The following is an 18952-nucleotide window of genomic DNA, read 5'->3' on the forward strand; positions in this document are numbered from 1 at the left end:
GTACTAGGTACAGAAGGTTCCCTCTCTAAACGCGTCTATTACGACAGATATGACCGCTAGGTGGCGCAAGCTAGGCGTCCATTCCGTAGCCGGTGCGCGGCAACTACTACTGCTAGACACCAAAACTGGTGTGGGCCGCATGTACTTGTAGCGACGCGACGAAATCGCGGAGTGAGCCACACCTGTCTACGGCTGGGTTTAGTGGGGTTAAAGACTTGTTTTTTTTTTCCAGACGCCGCTCCGGCTCAGGATACGAGTGTCGTACGTGTGTGAAGGAGGACCGGTGTTAGAGCAGGCGGAGGTGAACGCATTCCCCGCCGACCTGTTCAACTGACGCGCGCGCAGCCCGCCCGGCGCGGGCCTGTAGCCCGACCACGAGCACGAGCCGGCACCGGGGTAGCGGCGACACGTTTTCAATGGCCCGAATACACACGCAGTACGAGCGAGAAGAAGTTAGGCACCACACGAAGCGGCTCAATCTGTAAAGGGATCATTACATCACACATAATTTCGATTTTTTAGAAACCCCCCTTCGGTCGGACTTTTTCATAGGAAAGAGATATTTAATACGTGCTGTCAAACTTGGCATGACCCCCCCTTGTTGCTAACTGACGTAATATGTGGTTGAACCCAAAGACGTAGCTCGCTTGAGACAAACGCACGCGCAATCGGGCGAGAGACATTTTTACAGATCGAGTTGTTCCGTGCGGTGATTAAGGACCAGTTGCACCGACCACGACTAGTGGACTGATAGACGTCACTCGGCAGTGAACTATCAAATTTCCCATGCAATAAATTTTAGTGGACGCTTTAACGGTGACAGAACGGTCTGGTGCAACCGACCCTCGATCGTGAAGCGGCCCGTATTGTGTGGTCCCGCATAATTGCGACAGATTAATAGGAAAGGGTGATATGATACTGTGAATGGGACAAATCGCAACGCAATAACACATCGCAATACAGGATGGCAGTGCAGGCAGGCTCGAGGGGTGACCGTAGAACGTCAAACCATACAGGCAAACGGCGAAACAAGGAGAAAATGACATTGAACATAAGTATAATGTTTGTTACTAATTCCACAAATAGTCTTTGATAAATTGTAACTTGTTATCAAAACGGTAATATCAACGTACACAAAGCCCTGTATTAATCAATCGTGCAAAACTATCAGTATGTGAAGATCCCCTTATAGGGCATATAGGGGATATACATTTTACAAGCGCCCTCAGTATCTGCACATAGGAACATACAGCATGGTTAGTTATAGATATATCCAGAATTACGATCAAACTGACATTGGCGTGTATAAATACAATGATGTTAGAATCATCGCTTTTTGGGTATTCATAATTTTTTTATCATCTAAAGTATTTCATTTCATTTACAACACTATAAACATATAATTTTCTATGAACCTCAAGCGTTGTCTATTTCTCATGTATTTTATTTTAATTATTCATACTATAAATTAATTTCATGAATATATTCTAACTATTGTCAGTTTACGTAATCCTGAATACTACTTTACTAATTAAAAGGTTGTTGCTATCAAATTAAATATCAAAAGAACACTTAGTTTTGAAGAATTGATTTATTTACGTCTCTCGCGGCAGCTTATACGGTTTCTTTAGCCTTTTATTTCTCGCTAAAGACTGACTTCACTAGACTTGCGTAATAAGTAGTTCTGTAAATGCTGAATAGAACCGTATTGCCTTGATGTAAGGACGACAGTCGCTTGTACATATCCGAGAGTTAGTGAGGTTTTAGACAATGATTAACAAGAATATTTCCTGTGAACTGATATGCTTTTTAAGTCAGGATGAAAGTATTTGAGGCATACTTGCTCATTATAAATATGAAGACGCAAATAGACACAATGTTGCAAACGGTACAGTAAAGGGCCATAAAGTTTGCACATCGGAATTTCGGCTTCGTAGAGCGTTGTCTCTTTCATTCTCGTTGCCTCCAATATTCTCTTTCTAAATACCGATGTGCAAACTTTATGGCCCTTTACTGTAAATAAATATAAATACAGTAAATATTACAGTAAAATATAATTCGTTAAAACAAAAAAGACGTTAACTTTTTCTAAGTTCCCGTTTGTAAAATATGTCTAATATATAATTGACTTGAGATTTTAAACATTCCAATTTTTAAGTAAAGTAAGACTATCCTTAGGTCTAAAAAGAGGGCTGTATAAATCTATGGTTTTGGTAAGGAAACTCGAATCGTTGTTAAATGTGAAAATATCAACTGGGCGATTAGGCCGTGCAGTTTTGCCGATACTGCCCATACCATACCGAATGTGAATGACTGGTTAGTGCGGCCAAATCCATCTGCGGGAAAAATTCTAACATCACTAGGTACGCGGTTAAAGGAACGATAACATTCTCTGTGATCAACAGTTGAAAAAATGCGCTCTTGGACGGATTTCCCCGCACTTATAGAAAAAAATTCCATCACTTTTATGTAATTAATTTAAATAATACATTTTTATGGTCAGACTTTGTCAGTATTAGTAAAATCTCAAACTGATGTATCCCAGTCTGAACTACTTACAGATGCAACGCAATGCCTTTACAGATTCGCTGCTTATATGGTTAGTTATCAAATATATTGTAGGTACATGTGACGAATGTGTATTAGCCCATCTGTATGTTAAAACATGCAGTGTGATAACGGGGACTCTAAAATGTACTTAAATTCAACTACTAAGATAATTTACGTGTGATACAGCACTTAGGATACGTGTTAAAATATCCCTTCGGTAAAAACTTAGTCATTGATAAAAAAATTCGCACGCCTGTTTATTTATTGAAGTATAGAATACGTTGTGTAAGGGTGGTATTTCACCTGTCCAATTTCATGGACCAATGTGCATTGCGTCTCTCATTAACCCCTGGAACGCCGAACCGACAAACGTACTTGTACCCGTCAGATGCCTAGTGCCGGATCCGTCCCATCCCCCTCAAATGCCGGATAGGCTCGCGTACGTGCACCCGTCAACTGCCGCGATAAAAAAAAAGTGCTATAGTGCAAATGATATAAAACTCTATTTTGAAGTGTTTAGATCTCAAAATTGTAAAAATATAATACAATAAATTTGGTGACTGATAAGGCACAAGGCAGTTGAGACAGTTTGTACAGATCTGGGACTAGGCAGTTGACGGGTACAAAAATTGAAGACCCTCCGGCAGTTGACAGGACTGGTACGGATATGGCACTAGGCGTCCCAAGGGTTAAGCAAAATGTGAGACGCAAATACACATTGGGCCAATATATTGGACAGATGGAATACCATCCTAAGGCCTAGTTTAGTGCTGCGAGTTCCCGATGCATTTCGTTATTTAAGAGTAGATCGTGTATGAGATTCGTTGGGTTAGGTTAGGCTAGTTGTTTTGTAAGCCACGCAGAGGATTTTATATTCGGGATATTGTAAATAAGATGGCTTGTAATCGAAACTACGCATTATGGATAGCATTCAAATGTTATATTCCCGTTTTGGTTCTCTTGGGATATTTTAACGTTAAGTAGGCACTAGTATTAATTTTATTTTTCCTATTTATGTTTATGATTAACCCCTAACTGGCACATTATAAATGAAATATTTAGCTAAGATAATAATTATTGAAATTGTAACAGATGACGAGTTCCGCGGTTCGTTTTACTATAATCATGGAGTATAATTATACATATAAGGTATTATTTCCCAATACATAAACAGAGCTTGGCAAAAGTTTATAAAATGTAATTTGGTGCTTATTTTATTATATCTGATTAAATAGAAGGCCCTCCACGACGTGAGATGTTATGATTTTGTGTAGGTATAACTAAAGCTATGTGAAAGATGTACATATATGATTATAATGATTTTATGTAAATTGGTTAATAAATATTTGAAAATGTTTATATAATCAACATCTTGTTTTATTCAAAAACCAGTTTGTAATTTTTACCATATTTATTATAAGTTTTTGTTACGAAAATCACAATAATATTTTTATTTTTCCATATTTATTATAAGTTTTTGTTACGCAAATCACAATAATATTTTTACACTAGAATGTTTATAATTAACTTTGGAAAATTCAATCAACCTGAATTAATCAGTATATCAAAGTCATTTAACTTGAATATCCCCAAGGTTAATATTACAGACACTAGACAGATGACACAGATGTACAGCGAGCTGCAAAAGCGCAGATTATCCACTTTATGAATTCCATTCATAAAGTTGGTATGCACTTTTGCAGCTGTGTGTACAATAACATACATCCGCAATGAGATACATCAGTCAAGGCAAGGGTGATCAAAACAGGAAAGTCGCAATGACGAAATAAACTCCCTAGTAAGTGACATAGGAAATATTTTCAATGCTGACATAGTATTTTAGTTAGAGCGTTTTCACATTGTCCAATCCGGTATCGGATGTAGGGAGGAAGTAAAATATATGAAATATGTGTTTCTCTGTATTTATTTATACATTTAATATTTTTTTAGTACTAAAATACGATAGACAACGCAAAAAAGGCGGACTTAATGCCAATGGCACCCTCCTGCAGCTGTCTTTGTCATAAGCGCCTTCCGACATCCGATATCAGAATGGCGCTTCCGATAAATTTGGCCATGTCGGAGCCCCCCGTCAGCTGTCGGACCGATAATATATGTTTGTGTGCGTATGTGTAGAAATGTTGTTGTAGTGTGCGTGACCGCTACGCGACGGCGCCCGGGCGCGCCCTCGCGGCCTGACTACGCGGATGTAGGATCCTACATCCGATATCAGATCGGACAATGTGAAAACGCTCTTAAGTATCTTATATGGTACACTAGGAGTCCTCAATCATGGGCGTGGCAGGCCCGGGCCGGCCGCTGACGCCGTTGAACAGGCGGTCCTTGATCATCTGCGCCATTAGCCCGTGGATGACCTCGATAGTGGTCTTGCAGGCGTCCTTCGTGGCCTTGCCGAGCTTGTCCTCAGTGCGCTTCTCGTGGGGGTCCGCGCCGGGCACTATGAAGCCGCCGCGACCTGCAACAAGAAGTGGTTTTTGAAGAATTTTCAAAAAGAAAAACAAGATTTGAAATGAGGACACACGCAGTAACATACATGCAAAGAGGATATGTTTTTATGGATATGTTATGTTTGGCACGGGCGTAGCCAGGTTTTAGTATCGGGGGGGGTTAAAGATATTTTTATTTGTCTCAAAAGAAATATTACATTTCACTTATTGAGATAAGTCAGGAATTTTATAGGCTACTGAGCGTTAACACTAATGCAAAATATGTACATATTATTCTTATTAGAGGGTCAGTAATAACAAAATGAGCACAACAATAAAACTGTTGACATAAACTAACTTAACACGTAATAATTTCTTGTGATGTTTTTATTCCTAAGTGTGCGATTCTAAAACATGTGGCGGGTAAGCATAGATTCCTTTGTTACCGGGGCTCAAGGCGATAACGTGTTGCCGTTTGCCAGGGCCGGATTTAGATGGCTGGAATATTATCTAAAACATATGTTTTTAGTTTGTTTTTGAAGATGTTGAAAGTTGGTGCATTTTTAATGTTTTGTGGTAAATCATTGTACATGCGCGCTCCCTGATATGTTATGTTTTTTGTGCCAAAATTTTTTGTTCGTATATATGGTAGGGATAAATTATTTGCGCTACGCAGGTTTCTCTTGCCACTCTCCTTATTTGTTTTGAATGTGGTTTGACAGTGCATGGTTTTATTAAGGATTTTTTTTATTAGTAGTATAGAATTATAAGTATATAGTTGTTTCAGACTCATTAGTTGAGATTTGGAATAAACTGTATTAGTCGGTGTTAGGTAATCGTAATTAAACAATAGTTTTATAATTTTATTTTGGGCAATTTGGAGAGGCTTAAGGTTTGTTTTCGCGGCATTGCCCCATATCTCAATCAGGTAATTTAGATGCGATTTTACTAGTGAGTTATATATATTTAATTTAACAGTACGGGGAATGATTTTGACTATGTTTCTTATTGAACCCATGATGCTAGACAATTTTGATTTAATTTTATCTATGTGTGCCTTCCACGTTAGACCGCTATCCATTATCAAGCCGAGGTATTTTTCCTCTGCTGATTGGTTGATTGTGATATTGTTGATTGATAATGGAGTATGACTACGTATTCTTTTATTTTTAGATTTAAATATGATGTATGAGGTTTTAGAAGTGTTAACAGTGAGCAAATTGTATTGAAACCACTTATACAGAACGTTAAGATCATCTTGAGCTAATGTAGCCATATCAGTAATTGAGTTTCCATAATAAAACACACACGTATCATCCGCGTAAAGCGATATCTCTCCGTTAAGTTTAAGTGTGCTTATATTATTAATATATATTAAAAATAAAAGCGGCCCTAGAATCGATCCTTGTGGCACGCCGTAGGTAATAGGTTGTGCTGTGCTTTGGTAATTACCTATTTTAACTACTTGAAGCCGATTGGAAAGATATGACGGGTTCAAGAAAATAAAACGACTAAAAGTACATAAAATAACCCTTACACAAGAAAAATATTAGAGACTAGCTGTGCCCGCGGTTCCGCCCGCGTGGAATTCTCTCTGTGTCAGTAAGCGGCTAATTTCTAATCCTAATTTCTCTCCCTCTCCCCTGGAGGCGGAACTTGAAGTAAAGTTGACAGATGGATATGCTAGAGGACAGTAGACCAGATAAAATATTTTAGGTACCACTAAATAAAACTACACTCCAAAATCAATAGTTTTTTTCGCCCTTATTATAATTTTACACGTGATTTTAACGACAGAGTAGGTGTATATCGGACGATACAGTAAGGTATACGCACGCGAGCGAAAGTGAAGCGGCCTGCCTGGCTAGAGCGCCACTCACCGTGGTCTTCTTCAGACTCCTGAGGAAGAGCGCGTGCCGTTTGTAACCTCAATGCGTTGCGAGACTTTCGCGAATGATTCGATTTTTTTCGGGAAGGCATGGAAATGTGTATAAAATGCGAGTCCCAAATCGTTTGACTCCGCAAACGACCAGTGCCGGATTAAGATATTTTGATGCCCTAAGCATTTCTAGACCATGGTGCCCCCTCTCCCTAGGGTCATCAAGATTACATTGAATTTTTTTGGTAAATTGAGTGACGTTCATTGCCGCATTACAGCTGAGAATGGAAATCAGTCATATCATTTTATCACGAAAATTGACAGTGCCGTAGCAGTAACTTTGCAACAGAGTACCTAATGCTGCTGTAGTCGCCATATCTTAGAATGTAATTGAAAACGCGAGCGGAGCGAGCGCGAAAATGTTTCGATATAAAAACGCAATTTGATAGACAGTTGTACATTTTTACTTTTTAGTATGGATATCAGTCACATAATTTTATCACGAAAATTGACAGTGCTGCAGCAGTAACGTAGCAACAGAGTAATGCTGCTGCAGTCGCCACCCGAAAGTCACCTTTGTCATATCTTAGAAAGTAATTGAAAACGCGAGCGAAGCGAACGCGAAAATTTTTCGATATAAAAAACGCAATTTGATAGACAGTTGTACATTTTTACTTTTAGTATGGAAATCAGTCACATCATTTTATCACGAAAATTGACAGTGCTGCAGCAGTAACGTAGCAATAGAGTAATGCTGCTGCAGTCGCCACCCGAATGTCACCTTTGTCATATCTTAGAAAGTAATTGAAAACGCGAGCGAAGCGAGCGCGAAAATTTATCGATATAAAAAACGCAATTTGATAGACAGTTTTACATTTTTACTTTTAGTATGGAAATCAGACACATCATTTTATCACGAAAATTGACAGTGCTGCAGCAGTAACATTGCAACAGAATAATCCTGCTGCAGTCGCCAGTCGTCCCGAATGTCACCTTTATCATATCTTAGAAAGTAATTGATGCGATCCGATAATCGACGATGGCGGAGAAATCCAAAATCCAAACCACCGTATACTATAGGTAATAGTTAGTAATCAATGAAATACGGGATTAGTTGCCAAGCGGACCCCAGGCTCCCATGAGCCGTGGCAGAATGCCGGGATAACGCGAGGATGAAGAAAAAGGATATGTTTTGGGTAGCAAAGTCATTGAGCTGTTTTATTTCAGCATCTACCTTTCCGAGTCTGATGGGAGATTAGTTTCCCATTACAACAATCAAAGCAGTAACGCAATACTTCTTTTGAAAGTTGCCTGGTCATACAATACCATCCTGATCTTGGTATTGATATTTCGTTGTCTGTGTTTAATTTACCTATCAATTTATACACATTGACGAATAGAGGGCGTACCACGAACCACATTTGACGTGTTGCCTCCTTGCCACACTTACGTATAAGCACAGAATAAATAATAGTACTACCGTACAGAAAGGAAACTTCCTACAAAACCGAAGTTTGACAGCGGTTCAGGGTCGAATCATGCTGTCCCTCTCTAATATATGGCACTATCCCTTTCGGCTATTTAGGGTTGTCAAAATTCAAGCCATTATCTTAGCTGTGGGCGTGTACGCAAAGGGACGCCAAGTTGTGTAAACCCTAATAATTGCTCGGAGCAATGCTGAGCCGAATGGAGCCGAGTTTGCACGAAGTGAGGAGTTTCACACCCCTGGTATAAGTGCAACAGAGAGGCAACACGTCAAACGTGGTTCGCGATAGGCTCTCAGGAATATATGCACATTTTTGCAAGTTCTTACCCAAGCACACTTCACTCTGTTCCAACTTATCAGACAGATCAAAGATCTGTCCTGTTGTGTAGTCGGCGTTGGTAATCAGACTTGAACTGCTAAGTGTGTTGACCCAATACTTGTTCCACAGAGAGTCCAGTAGTCTCCGGTCCAGAGAAGACTTGAAGTAAGACACTTCTAGGGAGTAGTATTGCTTGCAATGGACACCAAAGTCCTCAATTTTGTTGAGCGGGATGGTCTGGTATTCTGAGGGCTCTTCATTAGCTGGTTTGTAGCCCTATAAATAAAATATGTAGCTTTGAATACATTTGCAAATTGTCTGTAAATTGCTTAGCAGTAGGAAAACAAGTGTGCACATAACAAAACTGTACAACCACTGGCACCAAAAACAAATTGAAATTGTTAAAATTGCAATTATTGGTGTTTCAAGTCAAAGTATTAAAACTACTACAGTGATAACTACAATCAAAAACTTCTAACTCATTATTTGATAAACTACCTTTGGATATGTCCTAAAAGCACCAAGGCAGACCTTGCCGGCCGAGATAGTTCTGACGGGATCAATGACAATGGCCACAAACGGCTCCTGGAAGTTCTGGTTGAGCATTTGAGTGGAGACATCAATGCCGGACAACCAGCAACCGTAGCCAGGGTGACTGTGGTACCAACCAATGGCATTTTCATGGCGGCCAACCTGGAAACAAAATACATATTTTTCGTGTTATTGTTACATAACTTCCAAGTATCATATGCATATAATACAAACATGTAGTGCCACAGGACCTGTTTGATTTTTAGATGTATGTATAAATGTGTAAATTTGTTTGAGTTTGTGCGAAAAGAGAAGAGTCATGGAATGTATGGGGCCCAATACATTCCACGACTCTTCTCTTTCTGAACAAACTCTATATTATATGCGGGTCATTCCATAATAAACGCTACCAAGGGTTCAAAAATGAAAATTAGTTTAAGAAGTCAACACTAACCTATTTCCGTAGAAAACATACCAAACCTTCATGTCAGAAAAAAAAACCGAAAAAAAAAAACAATTTTTACATGTTTTTCATGCAACGTTTAAATGATAGGCGTAAAACTAATTTTATACAGCGATATTGGCAAGACTAATTAAAAAGAAAGTAACTGTAAACTGTTACAAATTTCCCGCAGTTATTTCAGGTAAAATATCGTAATTTTATAATTTGTCTTAAAAATATTAAAAAGCATGGATTAATCGGTTTTTAGAAGAGTATTCTAGACTGTGGTCTCAAAGTAACACCCGAAACGAAAAAGAGATAAAAGTATGTGTAACTTTTCCCGTAATTAACTATAGCCAAACATGTTTTGCCAAAGAAAGGCTATGATGTGAACCTATACAAATGTGTAATAGTTGTTGTTTTAGCGTCTGCTTTAGTCATATGTTTTAAAGTTTGAAGTTGTGTAACACCCGAAACGTGTTGATCGTCCGCCTGTCCGTCCCCGGCTTTTCTCCGTGATGGTTAGCGCTAGAAAGCTGCAATTTGTCATGGATACATAAATCAATCATGGCGACAAAGTAGTAACACAAAAATTACAAAAAAAAAATTTTTTAGGTTTGCTCCTGTACAAAATATTTTTAATTTTTTTGCGACTTTAATCCTGTGACGTGGGGTGTCGTTGGATAGATCTTTCAAAATGAATAGGTGTCACCATCGACCATTTTTTGATTAAGTGAATATTTTCGGTAATATTCGCATCGAAAGAAAAATAATTATGATATTTTCGAGAAACAGTTTTTATTGTTAAGATTAATGTATTTTATAATAATTCAGCATTTATTACTTATGTTTTTAATCGAATTTATTAAAAAGACAATAATTTCAATAAAAGGAGCCATAATTTCGTATAAATCTGTCTTAATTTGGTACTCGTAACACCCGAAACGAACCATGAGTAACACCCGAAACAGGTAATTTATTTTATTAAAATTAATTGAAAAGTGATACTAAGTGTTACTTCGGTGTTTCAGTAGACTATACTAACTATTATTACTTGACATAAATAAAACTGGAGGTTACTTGACAAAATTCGCTAAATTATGCATTTTGGTACTGATGGTCAGAAGGTATAGGCCAATTCCCGTAACGCCCGAACCAGCTACTTTTTAGTGATTCTCTCGTTATTGCTCTTATACTTTAATTATGTGTGTACAGGAAAAGAAAATATTATCAAAGTAGTAGATGAATCAATAGTTATAACCTCCTAGATCCTGTTACAATATCGAATAAAACCTTATTTTAAGAATTCAAGTGTAACACCCGAAACAGTGGAATGACCCGCCTTAATAATATTATAAGATAGAGACAAGCTTATTAATCATAATCATGCTATGGCAGGTAACAAACCTAATTTGAAGCTATGCTTTATTTGGGATAACATTATCAAACTTATTTACAAAAAATAAGATAAGTACCAATTATGTAGCAATTAAGTATGCCTTAGCGTAGTCCATTACCTGTTTGGCTGCCTCTATGTAAGCTGTCATATATTCATAAGCCTGTGCCTGCGCGTTGACGCGAGTCTCCGTACCCTCGACAGGCAAAGCAAATGAGTCCATCACTAGCATAGTATTTGCATCTACTTTGCCTGCAACAAAAAATGTAACCTTAGAAACCAAACTAATAATAAAAAAATTCAAATAAACATATGTAAGCTAATTTTCTTACCTAATAAAAGACCCATAACTTCTAGAGTCCCGCCGGAGCGAGCGTGCATCACCATTTTCAAGAGAGCTAAAGCAGAGATCTTGATATCTTTGAAGAAATGCGGGCTGCAAATAGAACATTTCAAGTAATTTTTTTAAACTTCTCGTTCGTTTATTTTACATGAAAACGGAGTGGAAACTTACTCTTTTTCCCATGGTTTAGCGGCAAGGATGTCCTGCTGTTGCTTCTTATCGTAGCGGTATATTTCGTCAACACTGGACACCGATTCGATGCTGTTGGCCATTACCCATGTTTTCTGCGCAATTGTGGATTGATTATCGGAGCTTGTGGAAGCCATCGTTGATGACTTCAATTATTTTTATACCTAGCTTTAAATACTTATGAAGATATCAATATTATAGTAAAAGAGTGGACACTTTTTTACTACAAAGCCATTACAAAGCACTGGAATAAATGACAGATAGCTTTTATCTAAATTTGACAGCATAACCGATGCTGTTCAAGACATTGGTTTAAACACTCAAGTTCACATTGTTGGGTGCGTCCACAATGTACCAACATACCAAATATATTGCAAAGGAAAGTGACAAAGTTATATTTTGTGCAAATAGCTACCAAGACCCAGTAATACAGTAAAATTATACATTTTGCGTTTGCGTCAAATCCGGTAGTTCTGATTTTTTGCAGACTTGTTTATGATGTTGGCCCAATGAATAATCCAAGTTTGTGACCTCGAGCGCCGAACGCAACTTTGTCAAAAATCGAATAAACCGCAATTTTTTTTAGATTTGGGCGATTATAACCCTAAAGTACTAGTTTTTGATAGTAACTTCCTAGGGCGTTATTAAAGTAGACTAAATTTGCTACAATAAGACACGAGAATTGTCTCTGTACATCTAATATTTTGCGAGATAAAGCCTTTCAAAATGTATAATATTTCGAACTTGTATTCGTAGGCTAAGTAAGTGCAGTGAGTATACACTTTTGTCTCAGGCGATGCCGGTTGGCACAATTGTTTCTAAGGTCAATCAAAGCTGATTTGGCCCGGTAGCCACAAGATCGTACGATCGGCGCTCGAAGTCACAAACTTGGATTATTCATTGGGCCAACATCATAAACAAGTCTGCAAAAAATCAGAACTACCGGATTTGACGCAAAAGAGCCAGGTTACAAAATTCGACAAAGTTACTGGATTACAGTGTGTTGCGGACAATGTGCCCATGCTAGACTTTTGAATTTATAATCTGGCAAGCCAGCTTTATCAGTAGAAAAAGGCGGCAAATTTGAAAAATGTAGGCGCGAAGAATCGATCACCCATACAAATTTTGAATTTCGTGCTTTTTAGGGTTCCGTACCCAAAAGGTAAAACGGGACCCTATTACTAAGACTTCGCTGTCCGTCCGTCCGTCCGTCCGTCCTTCCGTCTGTCTGTCACCAGCGGGTCTACCGCGGACCACGTTCGACGTGTTGCCTCTCTGTCGCACTTGTAAATTCATACGTAAGTGTGACAAGGAGGCAACACGTCGAACGTGGTTCGCGGTAGACCCTCAGGCTGTATCTCACGAACCGTGATAGCTAGACAGTTGAATTTTTCACAGATGATGTATTTCTGTTGCCGCTATAACAACAAATACTAAAAACAGAATAAAATAAAGATTTAAATGGGGCTCCCATACAACAAACGTGATTTTTGACCAAAGTTAAGCAACGTCGGGCGTGGTCAGTACTTGGATGGGTGACCGTTTTTTTTTCATTGTGGTACGGAACCTTTCGTGCGCGAGTCCGACTCGCACTTGCCCGGTTTTTTCTACCGACATACTTGTTAAATTATTGCGTTGTAAGATCTGTACCTACCCATCTCTTTCTACCCAGTTCTTTTAGAATTAGATTTTGTTCGGTTACTGTTGGCTCCAGGTTGGCTCAGCCACTTCGGTTAAGCTCTGGTTTACTAGGATAGCGGTGCCGTCATATAGCGGCCGTTTCCATACAAAATACTACTCATCCTTATTTAGCCGTATTATTTTGTATGGAGACGGTCGCCATATATATGGCGGCACCGCTATCCTAGGAAACCCGAGCTTAAGGGTGGTATTCCCTCTCCGATTTCTTTGTCCGATGTGTCTTTTGTCTCACATTTTGCTTAATGAGAGATTGAGACGCAATGCACATTGGACCAATATATTGGGCAGATGGAATACCACCCTAAAGCTCGGTTTTCCTAGGATAGCGGTGCCGTCAGGCGTCATATATAGCGGCCGTCTCCATACTAAATAATACGGCTAAATATGGATGTCGTAGTATTTGTATGGAGACGGCCGCTATATGACGGCACCGCTATCCTAGGAAACCAGAGCATAAGCGTCTAGACCGCTATAAAGCGAGAGACTTCCGAACCGGACGTTATGGATTCGAACACTGAGGCCATATAGGGGCCCATGAGTTTTTGGAGACTTGACATTGTGTATGCAATATGAGGAATATCATACCTATTTAATATTTATCAGTTGCTTTTCGGTGACCTTTTGTTTTAAATTTTTAATGTTTATTTGGGCACAAACAGTACATGTTTCTTATAATTAGTGTCTATACATAATTCATAAACCAATTCAGTTGCCACCACAACTTATTAGCCAATTAAAGAAAAGCAAAATACGGGATATGTAAACTTTTCGGCTGTAACTTACGTACCTAACCACTGAAAATAAAAAATATTTCGAATTAAATACAGATTTATTACCCTTAAGACACCACTGGAGTTACAGGTTGCAAGCATCCTTAGGTGTCGGTAGCCGGTTATCGTGCGGCGGTCTGTACACTCATAGTCTAATAAAACATGGTCTTCTATTCCCGGAGTGACACAGGCCTACGTCACAATAACATGGCCGCTATATATAGCGCTATCGCATATTATCATATAGCGCTGTCGCATGATGACGTAGGCTTGTGTCAGTTAGGTGACCTAGAAAAGACGGGAATGGAGTACCAGGCGGAGTATATTATTATACCATGTGTACACTTGTTTGCCTTTATCGTAGCAGGCATGTGATAACACTTGTTATTAGTTGTTATAGTAGTATCCATAATAGTTTATCCGTCTGTCTTGATTATTCCTAGAACCGAAGTACCTACATACGCAGTGCGCAGATATTAGTACCTACCTAGCTAAATAAAGCCCATTATAATTTTATGTCCGTCCGATGAAATGTCAAATTTACTAGAAACTGATATTTTTGTAGTTTGTATCCATACTTAAGAACCTACCTCTAAGAGTCAAATAAACAAAATGGATTTTTACCGTTCGTCCAATCTACATTAACATTATGTAGACGAACTTGATGATAAAATAATGACTAATGTTTCCTATAAGTAGTTATGTATCACTATCATTGTTATTATTTTTCTGCATAATACGTAGTATACTTACTACATTTCATAATTTTATTTGTCGTTGCCGCGCACCGGTATAATTATTGCCGGTACCACTATCCGCATAACGCGACACGCAGTTATAAAATAAAGTACATATATCGTGGTAGGGAGGAACGTTAAACGTCACTTAACTATCTCTCTTTTTCTAAGCCTGACTGTATCGCGCTATCCTCGTCGTTCGAAATTGTCAACGCGTCGATTCCGCCCCCTGATAACTCTCCGCCAATCACGTAAATCCACGACGCAGTTTCTCGAACGTACAGTACAAATCGAGCTCCTAAACATGAAAGACGCACATTCCGCTCGTTACTCGACTTCTAATAAAGTGAAGTGATTCTAATGCTTTTCAAACAAGCGATACGCGGTAGTATGCGACCGTCACAGTAACATCAATTGGTATCAGAGTGTTTTGTTTTGAAGAATAGCGTCAGCTTCAAGATGAGTGCTCCGATAATCATCACGGTACCGAACAACTACCTGGCGGTGGATGAGAACACGAAGGTGGTGCTGGAGCCGGCGTCGCCCGCCCCGTCGCGGAAGCGCCGGCTGGACCACCTTTCTTGGGAGGAGAAGATGCAAAGAAAGTGAGTCCATTGACTTCTTTATTTTGATTGCGTGGTTAGCGTTAGTTAGCGGACGTACTTGTCGGGTTAGCGCCGGGGACATTGCCCTGGGCTATGTGTACCGTTAAGTATGATGACATCTATGCGGCATGTGTTCCATATGAGATAAGGAATATAGATAAAAGTTGTAACTAGGGCAGGAGAGTGCATGTATGTAGTTATGACGAAATATTATTATAACAAGCATCATTAAAATTCTATGTCCTCTTGTTAAATGTCAACATAGTATTGATTTTAGCTTCATTAATAATTCAAAGTTATTTAACAAGTCACCTTTACATGACTTTCCTGTTTCATGTATGGATAATGGATAATAATAACAATATTGTAATGATGCAGGAAGCTGAAGAATCGTGTGGCGGCACAAACGTCCCGCGATCGCAAGAAAGCCAAGATGGATGAGATGGAGTCCAAGATCCAGGAGATGGCTGACATGAATGAGCGGCTGATTAGTGAGGTTTGTACATTTTAAACAACCAATCTTTAAATCTTTGAAAACCAAGTCTTAAAAAAAATTCTATGTATAAGTAGTTAAAACTTATTGAACTGTTCTAAATGTTATCATTTGACTCCTCTTGTAACATTCATCATTGAAATAAAATCTAGATAGTAATTGTTGTTTATACCTAATAGTTATCTGTAATGTAACTTACTAAGAGCTAGAGATCTACACCAAAACCCAATACCTACTTATTTTTGTTTACTTGCATACCAAAACTTTGCTAAGTGTCAGAGGTGTCAAGAGATTTGCAACTTTAGGTACCTATTGCAGGCTAAAATCACAATTCAAGTTACAAGGTTTGTACCTTGCCCATGAATAGTCAAAGAACCACATGTCGAAAATACCTTCCACTGTAAAAAGTTCCTAAAAAACATGAGGTAAACAACAAAGCATTTTTTATCCAGGTGGAAAGCCTCAAGGCGCTGAACGAGCGTCTGTTGAGCGAGAACGCGTCACTGCGCGCGGAGCGCAGTGTCTCGGGGGCCCGGGGACCGGCAGAGTCTACTCCTCGGCAGCAGGAGGGGCCCCCCACGGCACTGCGCGCGGCGCGCCTGCTGCTGGCGATGTGTCTCCTCTCGCAGACCTCCTCCAGCACCTCGAGTCCGAAGAGTACCTGGACACCTTACAACAGCTTGCCGACTCACTCATCAAGGAAATTGATGCAGGCAGTGCAGGAGCGGCTCAAGATGTAAGTTATATTACTATATCTTTTAACTAAATTACAGCTCTACAGGGTTGGGTTACTTAAAAAATACCCCTCTCAACCCCCTAAAATCAGAAATAAGCGGTTTTGACTTATTCACAGTGTTAGTGATAGTACTTGCTATAACTGTTCCAAATTTTAGGTACCTACATCAAACGGTCTTTGAGAAAATTGCATTTAACCGATTTTCAAAACAAAAGTGATCCCATAAGAGCTCCGCAGTTTTGTGCGGAGCTCTAAATAAGGAATTGGATGAGTTAATATTAATGAGGTTCGAAGAAAAACACTTGTAAGGAATCCTCATACTGTTTCTCTTCTCCCAAGCAAAATAAACTATGTTTCTCTTTTACCAACTGACCTTACCTACTTAGATGTCATTTGGGGAAATGCAACTACTCAATGTGTTCCATCATTTCTATTTATACATTCAATAGGTATTGAAGTGTAGGTACCTACAGTCACTCTCACGTCACTCTCTAGTAACTAAAAAACTATCAACCATAAATCCTATAATTAGCTGAGTAGACCTCTTATCTTATCCATGTTTATTGCCATTAAGTAACAAAGTTAAACAAGAACTTTGTTACTATTTTTTTTGTCCAATTATTAGTGCATATTATTCAATAACAAGGCAAAGCGTTGTTTTTATTGTAATTAATAACGATATTTTATAATCCTAATATGTGTAGTTACAATCAAATTCAGAGTACATACAACAAAATGCCTATCCATTCTAAACAACATTATAATAAATTAATAATATTAATAAATTGACATTGAAACACTTAAAATATCTAAATGGGCAATTCGGCAAACAATATAATAAAGGAAAATCGACAGGAAAACCCGTGTAAGTCCGGAAAGCACGCAACATGCGGTGACCTGTGACTGTGACTAACGTTACCACTCGGCTGATGCAAGTGGCATACAATCGTGACGTCACGCCTCCCGCCGCCCACCGAGCGAAGGCTCTAACTCTATGGCTGATGCAATGTTTTTGTCGTTTTAAATCATTTATGACAACGAAGTATTGACTGGGCTCGGGCTGACATCCTTTCAAAATTTAACGTAAATACCTAAAATCTTACATACTTATGTATGTAGGTATATCATCCTAAATGAGTCATCTAATTTGCATTACATGCGATTACTATTTAAATTAAGTGACTAAATCATTCCGGATGCTAAAGTTATTAGGATCATGTTAATAAATATTGAAATGATTTTTAAAGGATATAATTATTATAGTTAAGAATAATTTCTTATGGTCGCCAAATGGAAAATGTTGTATTCAGCAATGAAATTTAAATAAGGATAAATTAAAAAGTAGGCTGATGAGAATTAATTAATGTTTGAATAAATTAGAATACTGCAAAGGTATAATGGAAAACTTACAAAATAATGTTGCAATATCGTATATGTATAAATAGGCAAAAAGGTACAAAGGGTAAGGATAAAAGTAAAGGGTGTTTAAGGTTTCCTCATTAACAAATTATTTATTGAGAAACGAGTAGTTAATAGTTTCTACACCGGATTTTCGTCTCTAAAACTTAGAAGATAGGGTTAAATTTGAAAACAGCAATGCTTTTCATTACTGAGTCCTGATAATAAACTTTACTAAAATTGTTATCTTTTGTTGCAGGTCCCAGTGCGGGACACTGGAGAGCGCGCTAAAGGAGCTGAAGTGGTGGGGCCCGCAGCAGAGCACCTGGAACCCAGTGAAGATGCTGTCATAGACCTTAAGCATGACGTGCACAGGATACTGACCCAGCACTCCTACGCGCACCCCTACACTGACGCGCCCGACACGGACACACACAACGACAAAGGAGACATGTTCTACGCCAGTCTACAGGAGAACTGCGTCACCGTTGAGGTGCCATGTGAAGAACAAGTCATCGAGGAAACTCAGGTTGACTTAGACTTCCCTGAGCTCACAAAAAGCGCTCCAATTCAAGTCGAAACAGACTTCACATCGCTCACCGATGGCTCTTTATCTCTAGATGACATGAAAATGCTATCCCCTATGAGCTTGTCCCCCAGATCTGCAGATGAGGATCTGTTTGCAGTGTCCCCGAGTCACAGCTTCAGCGATTTAGGATATGATTCAATGGCCTCACCGCTCAGTGAACCAGAATCGATGGATTTGTCAGACTTCTGGTGCGAATCCTTTTCAGAACTCTTCCCTGGCCTAGCGTAGGGACCGGTTCTGACAGCATTTCACCAAAGACTGACTCGTTTTAAGATCTAAGTTATTGAATTAATAGTTAAGTTTAAGATGACAAAGTTCTATTTAAGTTGTAATCGTATTTT

General features: G+C 38.9%; 3 protein-coding genes across 3 annotated transcripts in view; 2 read left to right on the forward strand and 1 right to left on the reverse strand.

The window, feature by feature from the left end:
• Window positions 1-3918, forward strand: part of LOC134792728 (AP-1 complex subunit gamma-1) — a 55397-nt gene extending 51479 nt beyond the window's left edge. The window contains exons 21-22 of the mRNA XM_063764027.1: window positions 233-1908; window positions 2048-3918. Of these exons, the coding sequence (XP_063620097.1) occupies window positions 233-334 (102 nt within the window). The 3' untranslated portion in view covers window positions 335-1908; window positions 2048-3918. The remainder of the gene's footprint in view (window positions 1-232; window positions 1909-2047) is intronic.
• Window positions 3919-4792: 874 nt separating this feature from the next.
• Window positions 4793-11787, reverse strand: LOC134792710 (COP9 signalosome complex subunit 5). Its single transcript, XM_063764007.1, has 6 exons — window positions 11565-11787; window positions 11383-11486; window positions 11172-11302; window positions 9180-9374; window positions 8690-8957; window positions 4793-5026 (listed from the first exon to the last, which is right to left on the reverse strand). Exons 1-6 carry the CDS (start codon window positions 11717-11719, stop codon window positions 4827-4829), a joined length of 1053 nt encoding a protein of 350 aa, XP_063620077.1. The 5' UTR covers window positions 11720-11787; the 3' UTR covers window positions 4793-4826.
• Window positions 11788-14960: 3173 nt separating this feature from the next.
• On the forward strand, window positions 14961-18424 carry LOC134792683 (X-box-binding protein 1). The gene is made up of 4 exons (XM_063763946.1): window positions 14961-15395; window positions 15774-15891; window positions 16341-16624; window positions 18282-18424. The coding sequence occupies exons 1-4, from the start codon at window positions 15250-15252 to the stop codon at window positions 18373-18375; spliced, it is 642 nt and encodes a 213-aa protein (XP_063620016.1). The 5' UTR covers window positions 14961-15249; the 3' UTR covers window positions 18376-18424.
• The last annotated feature ends 528 nt before the right edge of the window (window positions 18425-18952 follow it).

The sequence above is a fragment of the Cydia splendana genome, chromosome 8 (genome assembly GCF_910591565.1).
Source record: "Cydia splendana chromosome 8, ilCydSple1.2, whole genome shotgun sequence".
Lineage (NCBI taxonomy): Eukaryota > Metazoa > Arthropoda > Insecta > Lepidoptera > Tortricidae > Cydia > Cydia splendana.

Bases quoted from the DNA above. Each gene is read 5' to 3' on its own strand.
- LOC134792710 (XM_063764007.1), bottom strand. From the start codon at position 11,719: ATGGCTTCCACAAGCTCCGATAATCAATCCACAATTGCGCAGAAAACA. The intron at 11,303-11,382 runs GTAAGAAAATTA...TTTTTGTTGCAG, and splicing joins AGTTATGGGTCTTTTATTAG to GCAAAGTAGATGCAAATACT. The intron at 9,375-11,171 runs GTAATGGACTAC...TTTTGTTTCCAG, and splicing joins ACATAGAGGCAGCCAAACAG to GTTGGCCGCCATGAAAATGC.
- LOC134792683 (XM_063763946.1), top strand. From the start codon at position 15,250: ATGAGTGCTCCGATAATCATCACGGTACCGAACAACTACCTGGCGGTG. The intron at 15,396-15,773 runs GTGAGTCCATTG...GTAATGATGCAG, and splicing joins GAGGAGAAGATGCAAAGAAA to GAAGCTGAAGAATCGTGTGG. The intron at 16,625-18,281 runs GTAAGTTATATT...CTTTTGTTGCAG, and splicing joins GTGCAGGAGCGGCTCAAGAT to GTCCCAGTGCGGGACACTGG.